Here is a 20,965-nt window from a genome sequence, read left to right as displayed (position 1 = left end):
AAAGGAGCACCACTCTTCAGCCTTCACTCTTCTTGAACCGAGCCCTTGGGGCTTCATAAAGGCACCTCTAGGCGACTCAAAGGGGCCTAGCTTCAAGGCCAAACAATCCACCAAGGGGCAGAATCGAAACAGAACCAGGGAATGGCTGGCGGAAATTCTGGGTAGCTCTTCAAGAGCTAAAACACCTTCAACAGCTTCTAGACTCCCTCCATTGCAGATGGATGTGAGGAAAATACCTCCAAAGAATGTAGGAAGGTATGCTTTACATAATACAGCCTCTAGTGGAACCCTTTATCCTCTTAGGGTTCCAAAGAGAGGGGAAAGAAGAGCCAACTAGGCTGAGTCGACTCTCACACTAGAGAGCTGAGCTCTAATACCAAGTTAGAACTCTAAGTTGGATCGGTTCTAGGTAATAGAGAAGTAACTTGCAGCAAGAAGAAGGAGAAGGGAAGAGAAAAGAGGAAGAAGAAGAGAGATTGAAAGAATCGTGAGTTAGAGAGAAAGCTCCCCTAACTCCTATATTACTTCACTAATAACTTCTTGAGAATTACTTAAGACCCCCTAAGGAGGTAAAAGATAAAAAGAGAATAAAAAGTAAAATTACAACTCTATGGCTTATAATAGAAATAGAGACAAATATACCCCTAACACATAAACTCCAATACACACCTTGTATGTGAAAAGAAATGGAGCCCAGATCACAGCCTGCATCGTATATGTTGATGATATAGTGATCACTGGGAATAGCAATGATGAACTTTCCCATCTAAAATCACTACTTACAAAGGAGTTTGAAACCAATGGTTTGGGATCTCTTTGATATTTTCTTGGGATTGAAGTTGCAAGGTCAGACAAGGGAATTTTCATCTCCCAATGAAAGTATGTCTTAGACCTTCTTCAGGAAACCGGCCTGTTAGGTTGCAAGCATGTGGATTCTCCCATTGAGGTCAATCATCAGTTATGCAGTGATATGGGTGACCCTGTTGATAGAGAGCAATACCAGAGACTTGTTAGACGGTTGATTTACCTGTCTCATACTAGACCAGATATTGCCTATGTTGTAGGCATCGTCAATAGATTTCTCCGTGATCCTAGGACATCTCACCTTGATGCAGTGCATCGGATACTGAGGTATTTAAAATCTGCCCCTAGGATGGGAATTCTCTTCTCCAACAATGGGAAGCTAAAGTTGGAAATATTCACAGATGTTGATTGGGCAGGATCCATCGATGAGAGGCGATCCACTTCTGGTTATTGTTCCTTCCTTGAAGGAAATCTTGTCACTTGGCGTAGCAAGAAACAATCAGTCGTCTCTCACTCCAGTGCAAAAGCTGAATTCCGTGCCATGGCATAGGGGATTTGTGAACTCATGTGACTCAAGGGATTATTGAGTGACCTAGGAATTGCTTCTGAAGATCCTATGCGACTGTACTGTGACAACAACGCAGCCATCGGTATTGCTTACAATCCTGTCTAGCATGACAGGACAAAACATGTTGAGATTGATAGACACTTAGTAACTAAGGACTTGAATTGTAAGGTATTCCACCCACTGGTATCCAAGTTGGGCATGTTTGATATAGTTGCACCAACTTGAGGGGGAGTGTTGAGAACCGTGGGATTGGAATATTATCTCTTTACGTTAGGGTTTTACTATTTTTCCCTCTTTAACTAGTTTGCCCTTAGGCTGTAATTCTCTCTATAAATAAAGTGGACCTCTGTCATTAAGGACAAGTCATATTTTCTCCCAATTCTGGTTCTGAACTTTAAGCACATGTCATATGACATGGCTTGTATTTCTATGAAACCAGAGATTGGTAGGAGACTAATTAGAAAGTCGACTACAAAATATCTATGCACACCTTTTACGAGAACAGGAGAAAAACTGACAGATGTCTTGATAAAAGGACTTATTTCCATATTCATAATTTGTTAGACAAGCTGGGCATGTGTGATACCTATGCTCCAGCTTAATGAGGAGTATGGCATATTTGTAATTGTACTTTTTTCTTATGTAAGTTAATAGCATATGAGGAGTGGGAGTCGATGACATCTACATTTTCTTTTCTCCTTCTTATTCTCTTTTTCTCTCTGGTTATCCTCTTCTCTCTACCTAACCTATGCAGTGCATCTAACCACAACAGTTTGAACTTATTCTTGGTAATCAATCCATTATAGTTATTTAGAAAATAATAATGGTTGCAATTCCTGTCTCTCTTTTTTTGTTAATGCATTCAAATGGAAATTAGGTCTTGCTATTTCTGGTATTGTAGTTGAAGCAAACTTGTTGCTTATGCTGGTGTGCCAACTGTCCATTTAGTTGAATCTTTATCTACCAGAAAGAAAGAAGGTGCTGTCTAGCTTGATAACAACACATATGAGTTTGCTTTTTGGTTGATTTTTACTGTCAAACAAATGATGAATTTTCATTAGGATTGTTCCACATCTACAAAGTTTACTATAATCCACTTAAGACTTATTTTCTTCCTTCATTCTCTATTCCCAGTTTCCTTGAGCAGACTTAGACCAATCATTTATCCCGACAGGGCATAGACTAATGAAGACTCTGATGTGCAGGTTAAGCCAGCATCACCTGAGTGAATCTGAAGCATATCAGTACTTTGTCTTGCGAGCTCAGAAAATAGCATTATCCCATGGATATGAAATTATTAACTGGTAAGTGTTTGAGCTTATTTTTTCCTTGTTTTCCATCGTAATTGCTGTCTAATTATTCAGTTATAAGATGAACAGGGAGGAGACTTTCAACAACTTCGGGAAAAAACTGAGCCCAAAGACGGTGGTCCACAACTGGTATCCCCTTTTCCATATTTTTCTTGGGAATCCTATGGTCTAGAATTCCATGTATATATCCTTCTTATTCATCCAATAAATATATGTTACCTTCTTCCTCAAAGAATATTTATGACAAAACGATCAACTAAACCAATTTTTTCCTATAAAAAATCAGCTTGATTTTGCAGTTATCTAAAATGAAAGCTCTCGTAGACAGTCTTAGTTATCACACAATCTGGGTTGGAGGCTGTTAACCTTAAAATCAATAATTTGAGGATTGGCGAAGGAGCTGCAGAGATGACAAATTTCAAAAGTTGTACATTTTAAGTTCCTGTCAACAGATGCCAAGTTTTGGGTCTAATTCCCAATAAGATTTAAGGAGCTGTAAGGTGTATGGAAAGATCCTTGCTGCACAAATAACAACTACCTCTAGGATTTTCACGAGAATCTAATGTTTAGGCCCTTAAACGACTCAAAAGTTTACCTATGGTGCTATTTTCTCCAGAGCATGCATTTTTTCCAACATGGCTGCCTTCCACTTTGGATCACGAAGAGCTTCCTGCCAATTTTTGGGAAGAGAAACAGAGGACAAAGAGGAAACAAAGGCATGGTATGAAGGGGAAAGAGCCTCATACAAAACAACCTGAGAGATAGGATGTTGCGTACAAGTTCTAACCTCTTTACGAAGAGCAATAGGTAAATCCAAAGAGGGGTCAGAAACAACAGGTAAAGGTGAAGAGGAAATACCTGGAGATGGTGGATCCAATATAGGAGGAGCCAGCGGATCTGGAGCAGCTACAGTGGTGTTTCTTTGCCGATGATATGTGTGAACAATGGGAGATATAGGTGGTACAGTAACAGCAGGTGGTGTTGTCTCCCCCTGGACAGGATGGCTAGAATCAATACCACTGGAAGGTGGTATAGGAATGGGCATGTCAAGCATATCACTTCCTGCAATAGCAGAATTCTGAAGACTTGGATTATGTGTGGCAGTGATTCTCAATTAGAATTTCATGTGATATAGCAGAATTCTGTTGAAATTTTTTTTGTGACTTGAAATTTTGCAGAGATCAGAGATCTGTTTCGTATGCTGAAGTTAATATAAGTGACTGGGGATCTGATAGATCCAATTTCTGTGTGTTCTCTTGTTTTTTTGACCTAGTATTGAAGTGCTTGCTTGCATGGATCTCTGAAACTTCCTGAAATTTAAAATAATATCCTATTGTCTTCAATGGGAGATTCTAAGGCTGCGCTTGATACAGTGAATGTTCAGCTCACTGCTATTAAATTGCAAATGAACTCATATGGTCTCAAACTGTGAAGGTTTATATTAATGCAAAAGAAAATTATCTTACAACCATGGTTCAAGATCTCGCGATATATCGGTATCTCGGGCTGGCCAAGATGTCCGAAATATCCGAAATGTAACGAATTTCGCCAAAATATGGTATTTTTTCTGCCATATTTCAGCAGTCCATTTCGGTGGGTTTTTGGCCATATTATGGCCTGATACTTCATGTACACCCTTATTTAAGCTAAATAAACACATTTAAAACTTCATATTGCAAAAAAAGTGCATAAAGTCATTAGTTCAATACTCAATAGTCAATACACAAACTCACAAAGTCACATGTTCACAACTCACAAGTCACAAGACTCACAACTCACAAGACTGACAACTATCATGAAACAAATCCTAATAATAATTGCTATGCCTTCCTGGATCGACTCCACTCATGCTCCGTTGGAGTCGACATCCATTGTCCTCTGTCTGAAGGACATACATGGACCACGGTATAGTTTCGGAGAAGAAACGAGTGTAGTCATCCACAAGTGCTATGTAAATGGAGTCATCAACATATAGAAGGTAACCTATCCTAGGATATTGATGACCAATCTGTGACTGTGAAGAAGAACCATGACTACCCACTGATCCAGTATGATGTGATGACGGTGCTGGGCCTGCTAGCAACATGTATGGCTGGTGAGTTGGGTAGTTAGGGTATGAAATGATGTCGTCCATAAAAGATGATCCAGTAGGACCAGTACGTCCCTGGGGTTGGTACTGGGACTGGCAGTCATAGTCCCCAACGAACTGCCCATATCCATATCCACCTTGAGGTTATGATGCACTATAATCCGATGACGATGGAGTGGTATGTACGTCAAAAGATGGGGCACGCCAATGCCCACTCGATCCTCCCTCCCTATCACCCATACTCAATCCGCCAACAGAGTTAGATAACTCATCAATATCCATATAATCAACAACCTATGTCTGCCGACCCCTACGCTTCCTGGTGTATGATAAGGGGGTACATGAGGGTGTGGGTGCGGGTGCGGGTGCGGGTGCGGGTGCAGCCTCATGTGCATCGTGGTCCGTATCTTGTGTGGCATGATCAAATTGTGTTCTCCGGTGAATCGAACTGGCTTTACAGGCGCAGTCTACTGGTCTACCACAGAATGCTCTCGCATTCCATCAAATGCTTCACCACCACCACCACCATCATCATCATCACTGCCTTCATCATTACCATCACCATCAGTTCCAGTCTGAGTCTGATTCCTACCAGTATCACCTGAGGACCTGGACCCGTCATCATCCTCATCAGCATTGCTACCTGTGGGCTGGAATGGTATTGGTGATGCTTCCCGTGCATGTATCTGACCCTCGTCAGCCATATAGTCATCCACATCAGCACCCATCTCAGAAGCTATCACAGGGTCTGGCCTACCTCCCTCCTGATCCAACGCTGTCTCACTTCTATGCCTGACCCAATCCACAATAGGGTCCTCATCATCTGAGTCAACCTGAAAGATGTCGGCGAGGTCAATAGTGCCCCTTTGTCCCTCATAACCCATGCGTATGTGTTGCAGTTTCAGCCTCAAGTTGTAATGCACATATACCATGTCAGATAGACGTTCGGAACCCAATCTGTTGCGCCTCTTGGAGTGGATGAGTGAAAATGTACTCCAGTTCCTCTCACAGCCAGATGAGGAACATGTTTGAGCAAGGACCTGATTGCTATTCTCCTTAAATTCTTAGTTGATTCCCCATACAACACCCACCATTTAGCTGCATTACAAGTTTACAGCAAAAAAATACGTGTCAAAATTTTCACAACTTTCAATACATATGTAATTTAAAAGAATAAGATATTGAATTGAGTACAAGCATCACCACGTGCTCTGTCTTGTACTGCAGCATCGGTTCCAAAACTCCCCAGTGCATCCCTAAAAATCTTTATCTATACCCATGTGGAAAATTAGTAATGACTCATTAACTAATTACTACTTACTAATTATATTCTAAATGAATTATAAGACTCACCTTATTGTTGCATATAGATTGTAGTCTACCATCTGACTCCAACTTTTTTACTACTTGTTTCACAGCATCAATAAGTTGAGTATCCAACCCAAGCCTATTATTATATTGATACTTGGGGTTCAAGTAGTATGCTAAAAATTGACATATATAAATGAGATATTGTAATTAGTAATATTACTAAGAAACTAAGATATGAATTAGTTACATAAATAAAATTACTCACCAGCCTTATGCAATGGATGCATAAGTTGATTCTCCAAGCGAGCATTGATAACGTCCAAGAAATGTTTGCTGCTACGAGGAGCCACATTGTAGACACTATCCTTCATCAAGTCCATTGCAGCATATAGGACTGTCATGATGGGGCCCTTGAGAGCGAGTCCGCTATATGTAGAACTTTAACTACTGGCTCCAAAACTTTCACCACTTTGCCTAGCTTTGTCCAGAATTCCTCAGAGGACATGGTTGCCTGTACTTCCCTCCCACCTGTGGTATTGAAACCCTTCCATCCAAACCACTCCTGAGAAGCAAACATAGATCTCAGCCCGACCTTCTCTGTCTCAATGCTTTTTAGGGCAGTGTAGTTTGTGGCGAATCTAGTGATGCCTGGCCTCACCAAGTCACCCCCACATTTTTCCCTCAATAGACTTAGTGCGAAGGAGTGGTTGTATACAAAGTTGGTGACTTGTCTTGCACTTTCCACCACAGTCTTCACTAACTTTAACTTCCCCATATCCTTCAACATTAGATCAATGCAATGGGCCGCACAAGGAGTCCAGAAGAGCCGGTACTTACTGTTATTCATCATCTTCTCACCGGCCTTTTTGAAGTTGCTTCTATTATCCGTTACAATCTGCACAATGTTCTCTATTCCTACATCTTTTTCAACCACTTCCTTAACAATCTATAAATATATTTTGCATCATTCATCTCTTCGGATGCATCCACAGATTTGAGGAAAACTGTTCTCCCATCACAATATACCATAAAATTGATGATGGACTTTCTTGTAGGCCCAGTCCAACCATCTGCCATTATTGTCACCCCATATGTCTCCCACATACTCCTCATCTCCCCAATGTACTCATCAATCTCAGACTTCTGTTGAGGTAAATAAACATTCATTACCTCATATGGGGTGGGCCCCTTGAACCCTGGGCCAGCCTCTTCAACTGTATCAATCATGGTATCATAATGGGGGCCTTGTGCGGTGTTTGCTGGGATGGTATAGTATAACATCTACTTAGCTATTTACTCTTTCACTAACTTCCATGCTCCTTTGATTTTTGGTTGAGTGCTTCCCTTCTTCCTATATAGTTTAGGATCTGATACTGATGGTGGTACTAGTACCGATAGCGGTGTTGGAGCTGCCTTCATATTTTGTGATCTTTTAAAAGGATTCAACAACCCCCCAACTCTAGAACCTCCAAATGTGTCTACTCCTCCACTACCCCCTACTCTCTGTTTCTACTGATCTTCTTAAAAACTAACTTTACTCCTCGAAACAGACCGTCAAAAGTCCCTAGCCTCCTTTGGTGTCTGTATATCAGCAGGCACATAGATGGGGTCATCACTGTCATCATCATCAGAGTCATCACCATCATCATCATGGTATTCTCCTCCTCCTCCTCCCATGAAACTCCTCACTGCCTCCTCAAGTTGTTCCCTTACCCTCTGCTTTTCAGCTCTCCTCTTATTCTTTCCCCTCAAACTATCACCAACTTCCCTAGCTACTTGAGTAGGGACCATATGGCAACCTACAACATCTTCAGATCCTCCAATCAGATGTTGTTTAAGTCTACCAGACCCACCTCCCAAAAACTACATGTGACAATAGTTACATTCGGATTTTCTCTTATCCCCATCAATTGGAGTGCCATGTAACCATGCAATGTCAACCCTAGGCTGCCTGGCTGGCCTCTACTCTCTATATTCCCTCTGCTCCCTCTGTTGACTACTTTACCCTACCTTCTAGTTTCTTTTCGCACGTTGTCTTTCACGATCCGCCATAATAATACTTGTTTACTGCAATGTAAGTAAAACAAATGATTAAAAACTTAATGTAGAAGTACTTCAATTGAGACTTTGAGAGTAGTAAAACAATTGTGTAGCTACCTAATATTTTCCCCCTAACCCTTATATTTTTCTCATAATTAAAAACAATTGTTTATAAATAATTTTCATATAATTATTGATCTAACACAACAAAACCGAAATGATTAAACATAATATATATCCAATGCACTTAAAAAACATGTAGAAATTACTTTAATATTTTTTCATGATTTTTCAAACCAAAACCTAATATTTTTCCTTATTTATTTCCTCTTTTTTTAATATTTAAATATTTTTTCCTAATTTCCAAAAATAAAAATAATTATTTATGGGTAGAAAAATATTTCAACATTGTGAAGCCGTAGATTGGCCATTGGTGTCTAACATATATTTAATTAATCCCCATCCAATTTATATTACCCCTAATTTATAACTATTTTTGTTGTAAGAAAATCAATTTTTTAAATCAGAAAATTAAAAAAATAAAATACATATGGAAAAAAAATTTCGACACCGTGAGGGTGTAGATCGGCCTCCGGTGTCTAACATATATTAATATCATCACCATCCAACATGTATTGAACATACTATTTTAAAAAAAATTAGTCTTAAAGAAAAAAGAATTACCTTAAATAGTGAAAAATCCTTGGAGGATGTGCTTGGATGAGGCTCCGACGTGTTTCCAGCGACAATCCGTCGAGAATGATGCCACACAATGCTTGAATGAGGCTTGGAAGAGTGGAAGCAACCAAAAAACAGAAGGAAGGAGAGCTCAATTTCGACCGAGACCTGCAAGATTTGGCTTTTAAAGGCTGAGTCACGTGAGGCCTTTAAGCCTTTGTAACAGTTTTGGTCGATATTTCGGTACATGACCAAAATATCCCGAAATATGTCAAAATATCGCCGAAATTTGTACATTTTTTCAATTCGCTTGGGCATTTTGTCTCGGATGGCTCGAGATTTCCGAAATATGCTGATATATCGGCGATATTTCATGAAATCTTGTACCATGCTTACAACTGATCCTCCAGCCCTAGCCTCTAAGGAATATGAAGAAAGGATAAGAGAATGATACTATTCTAGTGTAGCCGTGTAATAATATGAAACTGTTTGGGAAGATATTAAGGAATTTTTTTCTCAAATTATGAATATTTTTTGAATTTTTTTTCTAAAATGAGATCTTTAATTTCAAGGAAGGTAACAAATCAGTGTGATTACTATAGCACTTTTAAAGGGATGTGGGAGGAGCTCAATATGTATCAACCTCACTATTAATTGGGAACAATTGAAACAGTAACAAGCTGAGTTTTAAATGGCTAAGTTTGAACTCCAACATACTGGAGTGAAATCCTTGCTGGTGAAAATATTCCTTCCATGAACGAAGCCTTTTTTCATATTCAGCATTTGTGATCGAGTAGGGTATTCTGAGCCCTATTTATCTGGTTCTGGTTTCTTCTCCTGCAGATCCTCTTCTCCTGGATCTGTTTTTTATTTACTGTTAGGTATTATTGTCTCTGACTCAGTAACAAATATACTATTGTCTCTACTAAGTTTCTGCATGCCATAGTTTCCGGGTTAAAATGAGGTGTGCTAACGGCTCCCAGAAAAGAACTGCCATTTAAAGAAAAAAATGTTATATAAGAAAATAGAAAGTAACAGCTTAAGAAGCTTTTGATTTCTTCGCCATAATCAAAATGTATAAATATGATGATTGTTTTGTTGCCCCGGAGAAATTCTGTTATCAATGAAAAAAATTACACAAATAAATGTAGAGTTGAAAGGAACTATCAGGAAGTAGAAAAAGGAGGAGATGGAAATGAAACTGAAAAAGCTACAAGGGTTTAAATATCTTGGCTTATAATGAAGTGCACAAATATGCATATAAACTCACGGACTCTAATCTCACAGTGCAAAAATGATTTATAAGATCTAGCTACAATAATTACTAAGGATTGTAATCAAATTGTGACATTCTTTGGCATTTCTGTGTACTGGATAACAATATTTAGTATCCAAAATGGTTCCAGATCCAGTAGAAATGCTTATCTTGCCATTTTGATTACACTTACATAATTACATCTTCATTTCTATCAACTTAAGAGTAACTGGAAGCCATTTAGGACAGTGATAGCCCTTCCAATTCCCTTCCATGCCAAGTCATAGTCACCCACCTGTAATGATTTGTGAATGGGACTCAAATTTGAGTCTTATATTCTCTTATGGGATTTTAACCAATTTGTAGCCATAGCATTGCAGAATACAGGATAAATAACTGCTACTTAGGGTTTTGAAAGATATCCTTTGAATATTGATGGAAGATTTGATTCTTTTGTTGTCATTGCCCAAGAATTTCACTATTTTATAATGTCCTGGACAGGCTAGGAGGTGGTGTTGCTCAGAAAGTGGTTGCAGCAGGCCTGAGGTGCATTGTCAGCAACCAGGACAAATGGTACTTGGACCACTTGGATGCAACATGGGAGGAATTTTATATGAATGAACCACTCACAAATATCACAAACCCCATGCAGCAGAAATTAGTTATTGGTGGTGAGGTTTGCATGTGGGGTGAACATGTTGATGGGTCAGATCTTGAGCAAACCATATGGCCACGAGCTGCTGCAGCAGCAGGTAATTCTCAAATTATTTCTCCTTCAGTTTTGCTTTTAAAAGGAGTTCCACTATCAGAGTAACATAAATGGTTGTACATGCAAAATATCACATCTCATGGTTCCATGCAAGGGTTTTACTCACTTTAGATTGGCCACAACATGAAAACGAACCAACAATTAACTTGGTTTTAGTATTGGTAATTCCTATTTGATTCCTTCCAAGAGCAGAAAATAAATGGTGACAGTCCTTAAGAAAATCTATGGTTGAGATGGTTAAGATTGTCCAAATCTGCCAATCCTTGGCCTCTTTCCACACCAATGGTAGCCCATCACGTCCCGCCATGGAGGTTACCATGGAGTTTACTTCCTCTTTGTTATCTACTGATTCCTTTATTTTTCATGGAAACTTATATATATTCTCTCCATCTGTCATTTTTAATGGATCTCATGAGGAAAAAACTAAACATCAAAAGGGTTGGTAAACTCCTGCTTCATCACCAACTCTAACTCCCTTGTCATGTGGCAGACATGGACAATGGACATACAATGGTGGTTTAATATGATGGAGGACCCCAGACCGATCATAGAGATTAAATTTATAGCCAAACCAGGTAGACGATGTTGTTTAAAAATGAGTTTAAAATTTCATAAAACCAAAAGAATGGCATTCACTGTGAAAGGAGTCTAGTCGCATTTAGTAATTTTCACTTTGAACTTGAGATAGAACTTGAGCAGTAGGATGTGTGGAATCACATGAATGTTTGTCATATGGCAAGTTAGTGCCAAGAGACCAAGTTCACCAACCCTTAAATAGCCCTTAAATAACATTTAAGTATTTAAACAATCTTTGAACACTAGTGTTTGTATTTGGTTAAGTCTATTGCAGACAAATCAATCATGTGTATGTAGAGTGGCTTCCTTTATTGTTATCTTTTTATCTTATATTTTAATGGTGTTCTGATGTCTGGGTGAAGAGCGGTTGTGGTCTCCCTATAACAATCTGGCTAAGGATCCAAGGCAGGTTACGGGAAGGCTGGCTCACTTCAGGTGTTTGCTGAATCAAAGGGGAATTGCTGCTGCTCCATTGGCTGGACCAGGTCGAGTTGCACCTGAAGAACCAGGCTCCTGCTACAAGCAGTAGAAAGCTGAACAACTTAAGTCCCTAAAAGGTGAATCTTGTGACCTCTCTCTGTGACTTGAAGGCTGCAGCTTTTTCCAGATCCCTTCTCATTTATATATGAGAATTAGCAAATCAATTATGTTCTTCCAGTCAACAAAGAATGCTCTTATAGAGTTTTGGAAGATTTTAGTGTAGTAGCAAATTGTTTCGAAAATAAAGAATGGTCCTGAAGGAAGGTTGTGGTAGAAAAACATGAATTTTGGTTAACATCACTAAAAGCTAATAGAATACCACTGTCAGTTGCTGAATTGGAGGATTAATTGAGAGCCATGAGCAAGGTACATAGGTTTTTCTATTTATTTATTAATTTATGGTTTAATCTTTCATTTTGATCACCACTAAAATGAAGCCTGGGCTCCTCATACCGCAGCTGGCGTAACCACCTCCATTCCTGCCACCAAGGAAGTGGGGCCATGGTTTGAGGAATCGGTATCAGATCAGCCAAATCATATCGGTATCGGTGGATACCGAAGCCCCTATCAGTGGAAACCGATACCGATTCTTGACCGATATGATACCGATCCAGGGGTATTGACCAAGAGTAAAAATATAAATTAAACTATTTTTTTATTTATTGAAATTTAGGGGTAAAACCGTCTAATCTGGATCGATATCAGTATCAGTGATACCGATTACTAAAACCTTGGGTGGGACAATTATTGTAAATGCCCATATTTGTTTTATTAATATTTTCGGGTAACTTTGACTACCAACATGTGCATCGCCGATCTAACCTAGCGGTCGACGGAAATAAAACAAAAAAGGGGGGCATAAAGGTAATTTTATATCTGAATATTCAAACATTTAGTCTTTGGAACATCTGAAAATTTATTTTACGATATAGGTTCAAGTATTAGATGTGAACCGTATGCAGAAAATGCGCGCTCCAACACTAAAACAACTTAAATTTGTAACATAAGAGTCTTATGGTAATTATATCTTCAACCCATCACGCAAAGCTCTCAGCTCAGCCACAGAGCTAGTGCAATTCCCATAAAAATTAGAAAAAGCCATCAGCATGACTCTTTTATTCCTAAGAATCCCTCCCCCACCACCAAGCCCGGGGTTCCCTTTACAAGCACAGTCAACATTAAACTTAATCGAAACAAAAGAGGGGCACCAATATACAAGCCGTGGCACTCTTGTCACAGGAGACTTATCCTTTAAGCCAAAGCAGTCTAGGATTAGAGACTCTCTAAAGCTCCCCGAGTGCTTGGACTTTACAGGGTAGTAAAAGCTATTCACCCAACTTTTAATTTTCCATATAATGGTTCTTGCAGTCCTAGCACCCTCACCATGTTTGCGGTTATTCCTTTCATGCCAAAGCTCCCACACTATTAGAGAAGGAATAAACCCCGTGATAAAACCACAGAGACTGTTCGACCTAGCCAAACTTTGCCAAAGTCGAATTCTACTCCTCGCATCCTGGGGATGAATAACTGCACCATCAAAAACCATAGAAAAATGAGTCTATACCTTTGTTGCCATAACACCATCCACTAGGCAGTGGTCAATCGACTCCCTACACGGGGTCCCATAACACCCACACTTGGACGCCATCAGAATGCCAATGGACATCAAGGCATCAGTAGTGGGAATTTTACCGTTTAAAATCTGCCAAGTAAAAGAGACAATTTTAGTTGGGAGAGTCTAGTTCCAAATCCATTTCACATATGGAGCAGGAGGGGACCGTTGCCTAATTTCATGCCAGGCCGATTTGGATGTGAAGCGGCCGTCACAAGAGGGGATCCAAACCAACCTGTCAGCATCGTTAGTGAACACAATTTTCCAATTAGCAATGCTGTCCCTGATCGCCAAGTCATCAATTCGGTTCAATATTTCTATGTCCCACACACCGTTCTCAAGCACTGCATCCTTCACACAAAAAGATGCATCCACTTGCAAGGCGTTATCTATCAAATCGATGAGGGGGCCTTCACCAAACCAATTGTCCAGCCAAAAATTTGAACTACTAGTGCCTATCAACCACCTGGATCTAGCAAGGAAAAAGTCCTTATAGGCCAGGACATTTCTCCAAGACTTTAACCCAATCCTCCTTGGCTCAACCATAGCAATGTGTAAACATTTGAAAATTTTGGCTTTGAAGAATGTACTCCACAGCGAGTTTTCATAAACAATTCGCCAAAGGCCCTTTAGCCTCAAAGACAACCCAACATCTTCCAACCTCCTAACACCCAAACCTTCCTCTACCAACGGTCTACACACTTTGTTCCAACTAACCCAATGATGACGCTTCCCCCAATCCGAACTTCCCTAGAGGAAATCAGCACATATACCATAGAATTTTCCAATCACGGCTTTGGGAAGATCAAGGGTGGCAAGGACATGTATAGGCATTGAAGTAAGCACATGTTTTAAAACCGTAACACGTCCCCCTGTAGATAAAAGTTTTCCTTTCCAGCTGGCAACCTTTGATCTGACTTTCCCCAAAAAATCATAAAAAAAACAGATCTTAAGTCTTCCAGTAAACAGAGGTGCCCCCAAATAAGTAAGGGGTAAAAAGCTCTTGGTAAAACCTGTGACATTCCCCCACCATATGGGCCCTAACTTCTGAAGATTTGGAACTCATAATGAAATAACTCTTCTGCTTATTAACCAGCTGTCCAGAGAAACCTTCATACCTGCCAATAAACCCAAGGATCTACTTCAACGAGCTTTTCAGCCCCTTGGTGAAAATAATAGTGTCGTCTGCAAACAACGAGTGGGAGATACCCTGGCAGCCTCTCGGCAACCGGAAGAAAGCAGCCCTACCTTCCATGAAAAGGTTTTTTAACCCTCTACTAAGGACCTCCTCCGCAAGGATAAACAAGGTTGGGGAAAGGAGGTCCCCTTGCCACAGCCCCCTGGTTGACTTAAAATAGCCAGTAGGCTGATGTACCAAGCTTCTCAAAGGTGCACAACAGTAGGTGGATGGTCTTGTGAGCTTCTGGGTAGCTCTAATGGAAGTTGGGGCCTTCCCTCCTTTTCTTCTCTCTTGTTCCTTCTCCTCCCTCCTTCTCCCTTAGCTTGCTCTCCACGTTTTCAGTCCTCTCTAGGGTTGTGAGATGAGAGGAAAGAAGAGAGTTTGGGTTCTTTCCTAGTTTAGCTAAGGATCTTAGGTCATGTTTGGTTGGGAAGCTTGCCTAAGGTCCAAAATGGGTTTGAGTCAAGGTGGAACCCAAATAGACCATATGTCCATGGGCTTAGGGTTTAGTTAAGTCATTTGGGTCCCATGTGGTCTAATTCAAGTGAGGGTTAAACCCTAGGCTGGTTTTGGATCAAGCCAAGCCAAATTTACCATCACAGAGACACCCTTCGTACCTGGCAGCTCATGACATCAGCCGCCTACTGTATCAGTCGCCAGGTTTAGAGAGGGGCTTTAAAGGTCTAAAAGGGTTGGGGCTTCTTGGAGGGGTCTAAACAAGTGAGGTGGGGGGCACTAATAGGCATCGAACGTACACAATTGACTCCCAATGAATACATCAAGTGTTGGTCATTCGTCAACATAAGGGAGGACAAATAATTAGATGAATTAGATAAATTAGTGTTGCTACTTACCAGTCATGAGGTCTCATACTAAGGTGGTCCAGTATGACTTGCTCGCACCCTCTCACACCCTTGACAGGTGCACAGGGGAAGGTCAAGTACTCTCTACCCGGCCATGAACCTCCCTCAATCTCGGTCCAAGAATCTATCCTCAACAAGTATGCCAAAAGTATGATCGAAGATCTTGTACGTTGGTCTCAAGGTGATATCCCATAGGTCGTGGACATCCTCGAGCTTCGCACCTACATATAAGTCCAACAATAGTAGGGTTTAGGTTACAGGTGTAACATTCCTCCTACCTTATAAGAATTTCATCATTGAAATTGACGTACCTAATAATCCGAACAATTAAGGGTAATTCACCCTCGACTTGCTTTCTCGTTCCCAAGATGCCTCTTGTTCGGCGTGGTTGCTCCAACGCACACAGACATAAGGAATTGAGCGATTCCACAGGTTATACTCTTTGCGCTCCAAAATCTCAACAAGTTTCTCATCATAGGTCAAATCTTCATTCAACTCGGGTAGATCCAGGGAAAGCACATGGGCTGGGTCCGGAACGTATTTTTTCAACATAGAAACATGAAATACGTCGTGAACTCCTGCCAAGGTTGGAGGCAAGGCCAACCTATAAACTACCTGTAACATGTGATCGTCACGCCCAGCTTCATCAAACTTGAGTTAACCTTCAAGTTTGAACTCATCATCACCTTCTTCATAATGTTCGTTATCGAGCAGCAAGCCTATTCCATGTGGTTTATTTTGGCAATTAGTCGACCTATGGCCAAGTTCACCACAAGAATAACACCTAAAACCAGCATCGAAATTGCGCACATATGTGTTGGCACCCTGGTTGGGTCGGCCACCTAAAGAACGACCTTTTGCAGCACTGGAAACACGATCACTCCCCCCATCGGTCGATGGTGCTTGGTATTGTCCTCCCTTGTCATTTCCGCTCCATCTTCAATGCCTTTTGATAGGCCTCAGAGATGTCCCAGATATCAAATAGCTCGAGTTGAGCCATGATTTGGGGTTGCAGCCCTCTGATGTACTTCGCGACCAACTGATCTCCCGAGTCAGTTACATTATTTCGAATAATCAAATCGTTGTACTCTTTAGTGTATTGTTCAACCGATCTGAATCCCTGCTTTAGATTCTGAAATCTCATGTACAACTCTCGAGTGTAATGAACGGGAAGAAAATTCTTACTTAGTTTCCCCTCCATTTTGTGCCACTCCGTGAGTGGGGTTTTGTTACTGTTCTAGCGAAATTGTCATTCTCATCACCACCATGCAATGGCTTTGCCCCATAGGTGCATAACAATCAGACCAACCTGCTTATTTCGAGGAACCTCCCGATGCTCAAAGACCTCATTGACTAGAGCCAGCCAATCTATGAGGTCGTCTGGGGTTTCTTGACCTGTAAACTCAGGAAGATCACCCTTAAGTTTACGGTTCCAGTCGTTCTCACGCTCAATGGGTGGTCGCTACTGCGGTGGTCTTCTCCCACAAGCTTGCCGAAGACCTTTCGAAGAAGATGACTGGTTACCCGTCTCCTGATCGCTGGAATTGTGCAATGTCACACGCAACTCTTCTAGCTCACGGGTTAATTCGGCGACACACTGCCAAAGTTGTTGTGTCTCTACTCGTGTGTTCACCTCCTCCAACCAAACAGTTTTAGCTCCACTTTTCTTGGGTGTCATCAATGCTCAGCTCAGTTCTCACCAACCTGGTTAAGCACTCTGATACCAGATAATGAAGGGTGGAGATTGAATTCGATTGCTCTTCAAGGCTAACCGATATCCAAGAAAGAACAAACAAGAAAGCTCAACAAAAGGTTTTGCAATTCTTCAAGATTGAAGAAGAGAGTCCAAGACCCACATTCAATTCAAATTTCAAATTTGAGAATTACAAACAATGACTTGCCATTTTAAAAGAAAAACCCTTCACCCAATCTTGGTTCCCCTAAGATCCTATGGCCAAGATTACAACTTGATTATGGTAGAAGCTAGATGTAGAAAGAGACCATGCTCAATCAATCCCACCATTTATTCTAGGAAATAAACAAACTCCACCAATCCTCCCCTAATCTCTCTTCATTGCTAATCATCCTCTAATCCCTCCCTCACTCTCTCTTTATTTTAAATAGTTACTTGAAATAGGAAGAAGCTGATTAGGATCGGTCCTTTGAGGCTTGGCCGCTCTTGGCTTTGATGCGGGCTGAGAGTCTCAAGGCTTTTGGATAGTCCAGTTGGCCAAGTACCACATCGGCTAGTTGTTCAGCTGTATCTGCAACTGCATCAATAATTCACATAGGTCCATGGTAAATTTCATGTAGCCACTATAAGTAACAAGTGTATCAATTCTCTCTTGTTTAAATTCCAATTTCAGCCCATTAGGATTAGCATGCATAAACAGCCCATTGTTTTCATAATAGAGCCCTTATTATAAATATCATCTAAATGTGTTGGATTCTATCAAAACCCAACCTGTATAAAAAGCCCAACATTTACTACTTTACTTAATGACATAACCAGTCCCTTATTTAAGAAGTTAATTCAAAATGTAGTTCTATATTGCAATGCCACTACATGTAGTCATATTTGGGGTTTATCATAGAGTGTAGAGCATGCTAAAATTCTGTTGCAAATGTCACTATTCTTGCATTATTTTTACATAAACATTTTCTTTATATAAGTTACATAAAGCTTATACAAGTGATAAAGATCAGCAAGCACATATGGTACTGAACTCAGATAGCATTAAGCTATTAAGTAGATTGAAAACAACAGCTATGGTAGATTGATATTGTGGGTGCAAAAGTACAACAAAACCTAAAATCATGCGAACTCAGTCACTTAATTATGAAGACAAGCTATTCAAACAGGTCACAATTGACAAACTGTAAATCTGTATACTCAAAGTGTCCCCATAAGTGGAACAACACCCCCAATTTAAAAATGGTTTTTTTTTTCCCACTAACCAGCCACCTTTTTGGCACCCTTGTTTTAGCATGTTTTAGAAGCCAACTGCATTCTAGCTACAAAAGAGCAACTCCTACGGAACCTACGCCTCTATATAAATTTCCACGTCCCTCCCCTAATTTTGATTAGTTTTCTCTCTTAATGATTATCCTCTCCCTGTACTTCTTCTAGTTATTTAATTATATGTTTACAAGTCTATTCAAACATCAATTCGAATTGTCCCAATTCCACAGCTCATTAAAGACTGATGGAATATTTTGGGGAATTGAACTTGTGTCAATGAGACATTGGTCCTCTCTATTTGTAATAATCATGATGAAGTACAAGATACAATAATACACTTAGGGCAACACAGACTAAATCTCACTGGGCAATTATACCCTTGTCCCCATATAACAGCACTCCCCCTCAAGTTGGTGCATAAATATCAACCATGCCCAACTAACTAACAACTAAGACAAAATCTTTACTAGGTAAACCCTTAGTAAATATATCAGCCAACTAATCACTCGAAGGGATAAACGAAATGCAAACAAGACCCTGTTCGAGTTTCTCCTTGATAAAGTGACAGTCAATCTCCACATGTTTGGTTCGATCATGTTGAACCGGATTATGTGCAATTCTGATCGCAGATTTAATATCAGAGTAGAGGCGTATGGGCAGCTCAGATGGAACACCAAGATCCTAAAGTAAACTCTTTAACCAGAGCAACTCACAAATGCCATGGGCCATGGCTCGAAACTCCACTTCCGCACTGGAACGAGCTACAATAGATTGCTTCTTGCTCTTCCAGGTGACTAGGTTGCCACCAACATAGGTATAGTAGCCAGAGGTAGACCACCTATCATTAGGGCAGTCTGCCCAATCAGCATCTGTATATAACTCGATGCGAAGATGATTGTGAAATGAGATGATGCCTTTTCCAGTAGCCTTTAAGTAACGCAAGATCTGGTACACAACATCCAAATGGGATGAATCATGCATATACCGACTCACAATGCTCACGAAAAATGCAATGTCTGGATGAGTGTGAGATAAATAGATGAGTCTCCAAACTATCCGTTGATAGCTAGTTTTGTCAACAGGTTCTCCTTCCTTACTTCAAATATGAGAATTAGGTTCTACTAGGGTGTCAGCACGCTTGAAACCCAACATTCATGTATGTGTTACTAAATCAATGGTGTATTTCCTTTGAGCGAGCGAAATACCCTTAGTTGAATATGCCACTTCAATACCCAAGAAATATCTTAATCTCCCTAGGTCTTTAATTTCAAACTCATGTACCAAGAATTTCTTCAAGGAGGCGATCTCTTCCACACTACTCCTAATGATAACAATATCATCTACATAAACTATCAACATAGTGACATGTGCAAGAGTTCCCTTAATGAAGTGAGTATGATCGGCATTGCTTTGCTTGAAACCTATCGACACCATGGCCTTATGGAATCTCCCAAACCAGGCCCAGAGAGAGTGCTTTAAACCATACAGAACACGATGAAGCCCTAAGTCTTCTAAGAAGCAAATCATGGAGGAATGTCCATGCATACCTCTTCTTTAAGCTCACCATGCAAGAATGCATTTTTGACATCTAGTTGTTGAAGATCCCATCATTGATTCATAGCATACGATAGAATCACTTTTACAAAGTTCATCTTGGCTACCGGTGCAAAAGTCTCCTAGTAGTCAATCCCATAAGTCTAGGTAAATCCTCTAGTAACCAGCCAGGCTTTGTATCTATCCACAGACCCATCGGCCTTGTGGTTTACTACGAACACCCATTTGCATCCTACAGCTCTCTTCCCTAGAGGAAGAGGTACCAGTGTCCATGTGTCACTCTTTCCAAGAGCGTGCATTTCTTCATTCATTGCCTCTTTCCACTTATAATGGGCTTGTGCTGCCTGCCAAGTGTTTGGAATAGAAACAGAAGACAGAGACAAGACAAAGGCATGAAGTGAAGGAGACAAATAATCATATGACACGTACAACATTAGAAAGAGAATGTTGAGTACACAACCTTTTTGGTTTTCTAACAGCAATGGGTAGGTCAAGGATGGATCACTAGAAGGAAAACTCACCAGACACATTTGGAGCACGTGGTAGACCTGAATCTGGGAAGTCCAATCGGCGAGGAGAGATGGTGGTGGTCTTAGTAGTCTGCTGTTTGTTTTTCTTCTTTCGAGAACGAGCAAACACCTTCAAGGGCAACCTCAAATCAAATCAACCAACACTCATAACTTTTTTTAGTATCTCTTAAAATCAAATCAACCAACACTCACACCAACAAAACAAACTGCGAGGCCTCCATTACAAACCCCAAGGGCAACCTCAAGACCTCAATCCTAACCTTTTAAGCTCAGATACTTATAACTTTTTTTACTGAATCGTAGAAACTGATATAATATCACAGGCTAGCTATATCTCAGTCATACCAGTCCATGACAATGGAGCATCTTTACTGTCACAAGGTG

The 20,965-nt window shown here is 40.4% G+C and overlaps 1 protein-coding gene and 1 long non-coding RNA gene across 2 annotated transcripts in view; one reads left to right on the top strand and one right to left on the bottom strand.

Moving 5' to 3' along the window:
• Positions 1–12,061, top strand: part of LOC122666716 (beta-hexosaminidase 3-like) — a 22,568-nt gene extending 10,507 nt beyond the window's left edge. Inside the window, exons 2-5 of the mRNA XM_043862770.1 lie at positions 2,578–2,676; positions 2,752–2,811; positions 10,557–10,807; positions 11,763–12,061. Coding sequence (XP_043718705.1) covers positions 2,578–2,676; positions 2,752–2,811; positions 10,557–10,807; positions 11,763–11,929 — 577 coding nt within the window. The 3' untranslated portion in view covers positions 11,930–12,061. The remainder of the gene's footprint in view (positions 1–2,577; positions 2,677–2,751; positions 2,812–10,556; positions 10,808–11,762) is intronic.
• Positions 6,842–20,965, bottom strand: LOC122666717. The gene is made up of 3 exons (XR_006333704.1): positions 20,954–20,965; positions 19,578–19,582; positions 6,842–6,960 (listed from the first exon to the last, which is right to left on the bottom strand). It is a non-coding gene; the product is annotated as an uncharacterized LOC122666717 (long non-coding RNA).

The sequence above is a fragment of the Telopea speciosissima genome, chromosome 7 (genome assembly GCF_018873765.1).
Source record: "Telopea speciosissima isolate NSW1024214 ecotype Mountain lineage chromosome 7, Tspe_v1, whole genome shotgun sequence".
NCBI lineage: Eukaryota > Viridiplantae > Streptophyta > Magnoliopsida > Proteales > Proteaceae > Telopea > Telopea speciosissima.
The sequence above is the reverse complement of the archived record's forward strand: the minus strand, read 5'-3'. Positions and strand labels throughout refer to the sequence as shown.